Source organism: Falco biarmicus, chromosome 10 (genome assembly GCF_023638135.1).
Source record: "Falco biarmicus isolate bFalBia1 chromosome 10, bFalBia1.pri, whole genome shotgun sequence".
Lineage (NCBI taxonomy): Eukaryota > Metazoa > Chordata > Aves > Falconiformes > Falconidae > Falco > Falco biarmicus.
Genome location: NC_079297.1, coordinates 14223049 through 14232562, shown reverse-complemented (window position 1 = coordinate 14232562; position 9514 = coordinate 14223049). Strand labels below are relative to the sequence as shown.

The 9514-nt window shown below is 49.5% G+C and overlaps 1 protein-coding gene across 2 annotated transcripts in view; it reads left to right on the top strand.

The window, feature by feature from the left end:
• Positions 1-6450: 6450 nt before the first annotated feature.
• The window catches only part of NKAIN4 (sodium/potassium transporting ATPase interacting 4), a 52067-nt gene continuing 49003 nt past the window's right edge, over positions 6451-9514 (top strand). Inside the window, exon 1 of one of the 2 annotated variants that reach the window (XM_056354688.1) lies at positions 6451-6814. In XM_056354688.1, coding sequence (XP_056210663.1) covers positions 6761-6814 — 54 coding nt within the window. In that variant the 5' untranslated portion in view covers positions 6451-6760. The remainder of the gene's footprint in view (positions 6815-9514) is intronic. The other variant, XM_056354687.1, reaches the window with a different exon arrangement.

The following is a 9514-nucleotide window of genomic DNA, read 5'->3' as shown; positions in this document are numbered from 1 at the left end:
TGAGACAGAATTTGGAAAGTTTTCAATGAGACAGCAGGAAGCTTTACCTCTTGATATTAAAACCGCAAATAGGAAAGCAAAAGCTTTTGTTTAGCAAGCAGCTATTACTAGGCACAGCTTTGATTTTGTGTTAATGTCACATACGTGGGTGTCACATCACGGTTTGTATCACTGTCAATCGAAATGGCCATCTAGCATGGTCCGGGCAGGATGAAAAAGCCTGGCAGTGCTGCTAGCTGCCTGTACCTGCTCTCTGGATATTCAGAATGAACTTTGGGAGGCTGGTTCAAGTGGCTTATTTCCAAGGCAATTAAGTCTTTCTAAAGTAAATGTGTGTAAAAAATGCTCCTTCAGCCTGGTGGCACCTGACACTGCTGACTTCTTAATACATATTAGCTCTCACTGGCTGGGATTGGAAAGACTGAAAACATGGTTGAACAGCAGCTCTGTTTTGTGTATGCATGTGTTTCAATAGCTTTGGACTGCAGGTTTCACACCTACCTTGGGGCAGGACTCATATGCCAGCTCCTGACACCATACGCTCGTGCACACGCTTGCTGTAGATGCCCTTCAAAAGACACTCTGAAAGAAACTTGTTAGTGATTTCTTCTCTGTCGTATCACATGAGACTTGTTAAACTGGCTTGGGGAAGTTCCCAATCATCTTGAGAGGAGAAAATGATTCCTAAGCAAAGGGGGAAGGAGCTTGTCAGAACGAGCACCCTAAACCACTGCCCAAAGCTGGAGACTGCTCTCACCCTTTAGGCTCTTTTTTTGTCATATCATTTGAGAAATGCAACTGTTGCATGGAAACGTTGAATAATCACTTGGTATCAATACCCAGGGACCTTGGCAGCTGCGTTGAATTACTTCTTGGTCACACTGCCTAGTGAAATTGCAGCTGGAAATGTGGCTGCCATCATGCCAGCTACTCGGATTGCATGGGCTGAGATGCTGGGGTGTCAGCTGTGACAGCTTGCTTTTCCTGCGTGAATTAACCCTTTGGGCACTCCCCCCTCTCCACCCAAGGCTGCACCTATGAAAGCATCTGCGCTGTTTACCTGGGAACGCTGACATGCCATCCCCAGAGCTGCTATGACCCTAGTTTGAGCAGCTCTTCCCAAAGTAGTTCAGTAGTTGTTTCATGTTCTCAGTCTCCAGGTTGTAGAAAAGACAGGCTGGGAATTGCAGTGAACAAGGGAGGTTCTTCAGTGCTGCGGCTCCGGTGAGAGGTGGTCCGTGGCACAAGGCACCCCATCAGACTAACACAAATGCTGGCAGCTTGCAGGGTGTTTCTGTCTCGATGTTTTTCCTTTATAGTCACGGAGACGTAGAAAAAGGTTATTTGAAAGGCTGCTGTGGGATGTTATGGCAGAATTGTCAAGGCATCTTAGTAAAGCTGTAGAAGTGAATTTGAACCTTGACTCCACACTGTGGTGGTAAATGGGTGCCTATGTGTTTGATCCAGGGGAGGAACAATACTAGTCTTGTTTCCTTTGTTCAAGCCCTTGATCGTACAAACGAGGTAGATGTATCAGCTAGATGTGGACAAATTGTTCACCTTGCTATTATTCTGACATACCGATGAGCTTAGTGAATCTGCCTTCCACCTCTGCCATCCTCCACCTGCTCATCAAAGAGTGATTTTTGTGAATTTGTTGTGCAGCTGAGCAAGTTAATATTAGGGAATTACAAATGCAGAATGTAGATGATGGTGGTGTCGAAATGCAAAGAAGCCTGATTAGGAGCTGCCCCCCCCCTTCCCACCCCAACATCCAAGACTTCACAGGGATCAGAGACAAAATGACAGATTTCACACACCAGTCCTGATGAGTTTTACAGATTGCCCTGGGCTTCTGGGGAACCATTTCAAAGCACAAAAGTCATTGAGATTGTTTCCTTTCTTGTGTAGTGATGAGAATGATTTTTAAAACATTGTGCTTTGCTCTCACGGGGCTGTTTTTCTCTGTGAGGCAGTGAAAGGAAGGGAAGAGCAGAGCGTGGTTCCTTCAGGCATCGCCTGCTGAGGTTGAACCACTATGGTGCTGCTCAGTTTGGGCTTCTCTGCCTCTCTGGTCCCTCTGGAGAGAAGGAAGACATGTCTGTGCTATTGCCACCTCTCAGGTCTTCTGCTTTGATAGTCTTGGCTTCAGCTGGCTCCAGTCCCAGAGCAGCTGAGCTCTGCAACAACTCTCTAGTTATTACCCCAGGATAATGGGAGGTTTAAAAAATTACAAGTTTAAAATTAGAAGGTCAAAAGCTCTTGCCCTTTTTTCATGATATCTCTCTCTCTCTTTCTAGTTGTAATCCTTTGCTCTGTAAAAGGTCTTCAGTAAGAGACATGGGAATATTAGAGAGCGAGAACCTCTGCTCGCCAGCACTTAGGTCCTGTCACTGCAGCCAATGTTACTCTTCTGAGGAGACAGGGCAGAGGCTAGTGCCCTTTCCTCCTCCCACCCAGGAAGGTGATTTCTCCTAATCCAGTTGTACCTTTATACGTTTTAAGCATCCGCAGTGTCCTGCAGCAGGAAGCTTCACAGCTCACCCATCTCTTAGGTGAAGACTTTCCAATTGAGCATTTTCAATGTGTCCCTTGCAAAATACTGCTGGCGCAGTGGAAAGCTGCCATCGGTCAGACAACTGGCAGCAGGTTTTGCTTCTCATTTGTGATAGAGAAATATGGTGTGCCATGCCACCTTGGGAAGGCTGCTGCCTGCCCTGAAGGAGGGGAGCGGGCTGGCTGAGTAGCTCCTGAGGCCATAAAGCACTGGCATAGGCACATTTTGCCTTTTGGAGGTGGCGTTGGTGAGGTTGGAGTACTCTGACACCACTGCGTTTGATCAGATGTCTGTAAAGGCAGTGTGGGCCAGATGAGGTTATTAAGAAGGAGAGGAAGTGAATGTAAATGAACTGAGCAGACTAATGCACCCCACATGTATCGTGGGATGTAAGACCATCCATAGCTTTCAGCGGCTGTGACAATTACAGGGTTTGGGCTGTGAAGAAACGTGTCCCCAGCTAATACTTTTAGCCTCTATTGCTCATCTTGATCTGTCAGAGTGAGGAGGCTGCAGATATGAGAGATAACAAGCTCTGGTAAGCTACTGCTGCTTTGTTTCAGGCTTGCTAACTTTATTTCTTTATTTCTTCTGAAGTAAATCTGTCACTTCTTGAAGTAATTTGGATGTAATCAGCCCGGTACAAAAATAACAAGGTCCCATTGTCTCAGGTTGCTCTCCCCTAGCACTGCAGCTGGATCCATGCAGCCCCCTCAGCACAACACACTGGGGTGGGAAGAGGTTCCTGATTGAAGCACTGGCTGAGAACAGGGACATTCAGTCTCCGGAGCATCACATGAACCTGAGGATGATTCCCAACTGGATTTCCTTCCCTCCATGAAGTCAGGATGTGACCAGCATGTGTGTCAGGATCTTAAAGTGGAGGGGCATCCCCAGGAATTAAAGGAGGAAAAAGGAAACAACTAGGATCGTTTAAACATACCTGTGGCACAGCATTTCGAGAGGACTGCAGTAATGACTGCTTGACCAGTTCTCTTTTCTTGGTCTTCTCCTGATTGCTCTCTGGTAGAGGGGGGGATGGAGCTGCCTGCAATTGCCTTGATCTGTGTGCACACATCAGAGATCAATATCCCTGCTGAGAATCCCTTGGACCCCATCCGAAACCCTTAATCAAGAGAAATCCTTCTTGACATCCAGACGGGACTCTTGAAGCAACATTTTGCCTGTTCAAAAGCTGAGGATGAGGTTATACTCCAGGAAGTAAAAAATTCAGGATACCGAGCAGTTCTTTTCTTTTTTGCTAATTTTTAAGATTGTAGTTGGTTTTACGAGTTAAACTCTCGGGATGGGTGTGTGGTCCTGCAAGCACTCTTGCAGGGATTCACATGGTCAGGACTTCGCACAATTTTTAGGAGATGCTGGTGGCTGCTGTGGCTGTGCCAAGGCAAGTGCCACTGTATAGTGGCACTTGGGGAATCACTGGTGGTACGCCACACACCAGCAATGGCGCTGTGTTTTGACAGCCTCTGGGCTGCCTCACCCCGTGGTGCCTTGTTCATCCACCTGCTAACTGAATAAACGCAGGATCTAAGTTCTCTGTGTTTTATTCACTTGGGTCCAAATTCAACTAAATTAATATTTCATTTTCACACAAATAAAGGATTTTCTGGAGGTCTGTAGAAACACTTCAACTGGCCTGCAAAGAGTAACCCAAAACCCAAACCTGTTGAGATTCAAACTCAGTGCACTTCCACTGGTGTCCATAATCAAAAGAGGCTGGAGACCACAGCACTGAAGCAAGTATCCAACTTTTAACACGTGAGAAGCCCCGCTAAACCCAGTGAGGGACTTGGATGCTTGAAGGCAGGTCCCCTCTGTGTCCAGGCCACCTGCTATACCAACGCAGATAAGAAATCATATGAATGAAGATTATAACATCAGGCTCTGAGAGTTTTAAGTCTCCCTTTGAAATACAGGTTACATTATCCCTGTGGTTTCACTCTTCTTAATAAGCTAAGGAGGGTCAGTATGTTTTCTTTCAGAGGCAGGTGGAGTCCCAGCCAACACATGGTTCCTTTCTACTCAAGATAAAAGTGCAGGTGGAAAAATTCCTGTTTATGTCAAACTTAATATTTCAGCAGCAGTACCTTTTGCTGTTTCACACGACGTCTTCTTTGTAGTACAACTGAGTTGGAGAATAGCTACGCTAACTGGAGATTTTTAGAAGCAGGAGGCAATACAAGAGATACAAGGAACCTGAAGAAATGGCACAAAGGCCAGGTACCAGCCCGCACGGCTGCAACCCCACCTTTCCCCCACTGTTCCCAGCAGCTGCCAGAGCACGGAACACAAAGCAGCCTAACCCCAGCCTGCTTCCCGCAGACTTGAGCTCCACTTGTAATTCTGGTGTCAGGCTGCCTGACCCAACAGTGCAGAGTGAGGCCTCCCTGTGCAGTTTGTAAGGAACGTTTCATCTGTGGTTATTTAAGAGTGAACTGGTCTGCGTGCCTCTTGCCTCCACCATCCAAAGCCTACCTTCCTGGGAATAAAATACTGCCAAAGCTTCTTCAGTCCACAGTTTTCTGGGTGAAATAAATCAGTTTCTTCTCTGGGTGTATGCCTTTCACCTGTAATAAAATGTGTTTCATAGTATGTGACTGCATTAATTGATGCCCTGGTTGTGCACAGTGCACAAGTCAGATAATCAATGTACTTGACCATTTAAAACCAGTAGGATTTGTTACTAATTCAGAATCTGTCTCCTCATTTCAGTTATTCAGAGTTTGCTTGTTTGTTTGTTCTGTTTCTCCCTGTGGCTGATTTGAATAACAATAATGTTAATGTAAGGGTTTTAACATTCATAGCACTTTAGGACTAATCCTGCTTCCTTGGGGTATAGTCAGGCAATGCTTGCTTTGAGAAAAATGCTAGTGGTTTTATCATTTCAGCTACCATCTCCTTCTCACACCACTGTAAGAAGGAGTGTGGCTTATTTAACAGAAAAGTGGATCTTGTCACCCACGGTACGAGGTCGCACCCTGCTTTGGAGGCAGAAGCAAAACCCTAACTTGCTTCAGAGTACGAACGAGCAGCCCGAGAGTAACAGAGCAAACTGTGGTGCAGGCATTGGAGTGACTGGAGATTGCAAACAGTCAACATCGTCATCAGATGAGTCTCTCCCAAAGCTTCTTATCCTGTTGTGTTGAGCTTAGCAGCAAGTCTGTCCGGATCACAGTGCGCGATGCGTGACCCGCTCCCCAGGCCGAGCAGAAATGTATGCGGCAGGGAGGCTGATGTGACCCCACCGCTTCAGGACCTGGGTTCTCCTTCTGGAGAGAGGGAATGGGAAGGACTCAGGCATGTAAAGGAGGTGGTTGTGTGCTCGTGGATTTGCTCTACTATCCACAATTGCTCTTCTACAGATGCAGGGTGTGGTGAGTGGCTCACAGATGGTGCTCAGGTAGAAGCCTTTCTTGGAAGAGAGATGCTCTCCTACATCCCTCTGCCGCTAGTCAGCTGTGATTCATTCACAAGCCTGGGTGTATACTTTAAAATACCCACAAATGTGTGTGCTTAAAGAATTCCTTGTCTTATCCCCCTTTCTGAGTTTGTCTGCCACGTGCACGTGCTCTGACAATTTTTATGGGAAGAACCGCTGTATTTTGGGTTTATTCTAAGCTTTGATTTTTAGAGCGAGCATGCCAGCACCTGCACGGGGAGGAAGGTGACGGGCATGTGAGGAAGGGGGAGAGGAGCCCCTGCTCCCCGCCGCCTGGGGTGCACTCCAGGCTGTGTGTCCGACAGACACCCCTGCCCGTCCGGCACCCCCGGGCACAGCCAGCACCGCCCGGGGACAGAAAAGCCTGTCCCAGCCGCGCAAGACACCCGGCAGCGCTCGCCGCGGGGAGAGGCGCTGCCCCGCCGCGCTGCCTGGCTCAGCCTCCCGGGGGAGGGCTCAGCCCGGGGGCCGGAGCATCCCACCCCGCCTGCGGGGGCTGGGGGCGCATCCCGGCGGTCTGCCCCCGCCCCGCCAGCCCTGCCAGCCCTCCCAGCAGCCGGGCCGGCAGCCGCCGCCGGAGCGTTGCCCTTTTAAGCCGTGGCCCCCACTTGCCTCCTGCGCCGCTCCCGGAGGGGCTCCGGCAGCCGCCGCCGCCCCAGCTCCCTGCCGGCCGCCGCGCTGCGGGCCGGGCGCCGAGAGCCCCGGGGCGGCGGGGCTGCCCCGGCCGCGGCCGCTCGGGGACCATGGGATGCTGCACCGGGCGCTGCACCCTCATCTTCCTCTGCACTTTGCAGCTGGTAAGTGGAGGCGCTCCGGGAGCGGGGTCGGCGGGGAGCGGGGGTTCGGCTCGCCGGGACGGGCACCGGGAACAAAAGCACCCCCCGCTGGGTGCCCGCTGCCCCGGGCCGGGGAGGGCGCCCCCCCCTCCGCAACTTCGTCCCGGAGCGCGGGGGGGGGATGTCAGGCAGCCTCCGCCGGGGCTTAGCTGCGCGGGGGGATTCGATGGTGCCTGAAACTCGGTGACGCGCTTGGGGGGAAGAAAAAAAGAGGAAAAAAAAAGTTCTCAATTCGTAAGTTTGTGCTTATAAAATACAACTAAAGAAAAAATAATCCTTACTTCTCCGTGAAAGGAGTCCAGGCAGGCTCGGTGGCGATGCTGCAACCCATCCCGACCCGACCCCAGCTCCATAGGTGCTGGCACCCACCGGTGCCCTCAGCCTCTCCCGCACCCAGCGGCCAGGACGGGCTCCCCCATATCCCACACTGCCCGCCTGCACGGGAGGGGGCCACACCGGCTGGGAAGGAATTAAATCAAACCACCTCGGGATGAAGCGCTTAGATAGAATGTGCTTATAAATATACGTATAGTTAATTAGGAATAAACTTCCCCGTGTGCAGAGAGCGTGGTCCCTGGTGGGCACGGGGTCCTCGTCCTCATGACATCTGCGTGCGTGATAAACAAAGGTCTGGTTGTTCCCCGAGTGTCCGTGCATCCAGCCTGGATCTGAAGGGTCCCCTTCTTGTCATTAAATGGGCTCCAGGGCTCCTCCAGCCTTAAAAAGGAAATGACAGCATCGATGTATTTAATTTCATTTACCCCTTCCAAATTTGCTTGATTTTGGAGCAGGAGCAGCACGCAGGAAAGGGCAGGCTTCCTGCTAAGTTCTGGTGAATAGTGAGCTTGTGCCAGGGGGTGAGTCTGGTTAAAAACTCTTTGTTTTGGAGTTGCTCACTGTGACAGCAGAGTATTTTCTGCCAAGGGACGGTGAGCGGGCACTTTGCTGGAGGTGGGAGGGAAAAAATGGGAACCTGCTAGTTTTTTAAATGTAAACCGTCTGCCTAAAATTGGAGGGGAAGAGGGAGGGAGTGCCACCCTGCTAACTCTGACTAGCACCGTCGGAAGATGCAGATGGAAGGTTTGCCTCCTAGTTAAACAAAATACAGAGCAGAAGTGGTGGGGTTTTCTTGCACAAAGCATCTTGCTAGGCATATTTATGAGCGAGTTGAATGACTGGGGAGTGTATTTAGTCTCCTGGATTATTTCTTTTGATTTTTCACCCGTGATCACAGAAGAAAGAAGCTGTACCCTGTATTACATTAGAAACTGGCATCTCAGCACTCACTGTCTCTTAAACCCACTATGTCATCCTGCTTTAAAGCACACACTCGCACACACTGGGGAAAAAAAAGAAAGAGAAAAAGCCATGAGCTGCTGGTGCTGTTCTTATTTCTGACAAGCGTGGGAGTTTTCTTGTATCCAAGATACAGGGACAAAGAACCCCCAGCATTTTATTTTCCTTAAGACCCTCCTCCTTGAAGAAAAGAATCAGTTCGGCTCATTCTTAAGCAAGTTTGGATGCCTTGGCCATAGCGATTTCCCATGGCACTTGCTGGGTGAATTGGTAGAGCTGGAAAAATGTGAGCTATGGTGAGGGAATTCCTGGAGCTGTGCTCTGATGAGGGTGAGGTCAGGAGATCCTGGCTGGTTCCCAGCAAGTGCTTGGGTGAGGGTGAGATCCAGCCTGGTGCTTTCAGATTTTTTTAAAGCAAACTTTGTCTGTGAGTCGTCACATCGCTTCCACATCAGTAGGGCCAAGTGACCTGTGGGACTTACTGCTGCTCAGGGTGGGTTCTGTTAAGACAAAACACTGAAGAATCAGGCCAAGATCATCAATAAATTATAATGACATGAACTTCCTTTGTTCCTCTCATGTCTCTGATTGGCTTCATCTGATACTTGGAACCCTTCGCAGTCTTCCCTGTGTGTTGTCAAACTCTGTCTCTCCCACTACCAAAGTCCCAGGGGTGAAATCCTGGCTCCTCTCCTCCTGGTCTGGGGAGGTTTTACTTCTGACTTAAATGGGGAGAGGGTTTCGGTGCTGGGGTTTCCCACCCCAGTTTTGCAGTACACCCCTATGTTTCTTTACATGTTCTCATCTCTGTTCCTCCAGGCTTCACTGGGGCGTTTTATAAATGATGAATAAAAACACAAACACCACACACATAGCCCCAAAATCAAATTAGGAATTTTAGTTGCGATGCTTCATAGAGGTTGTTTTACTATTAGGTGCAAGTAGTTGAGTGAGCGTGTGGGGAAGTGTTTGCACACTGCAGCCTAAATGTTTCCCTAGGAAAGAAAAAGGCAGAAAGGGAACATATTCATCACTGCAGTGTATGCTCCCAAAGAAAGAGTTTGTGATCCAGTCAGAGAGCAGAACAACGTGTGAATTCAAGAAACGGCTACACAATGCGAATACCAACTAGATCCTCAGCCCCCCACGGACCGAGCGCTCGTGGCGCAGATAGGGGAGGAGAGCCGTACGCATCTGTCTGAAGAAAATCAGGGCTGACTCCCCAGCGGTTTGCTAATCAAGGGGGGAGGGAAGGCTGTAGTTTGAATAAATAATTTGCCATGTTCCAATTTTAGGTTATTGTTTCCTTGAAACGTCCACCTCAAGCTCTTGCTTTGCCGATTGGTGCTGCAGGGAGGCTGCAAG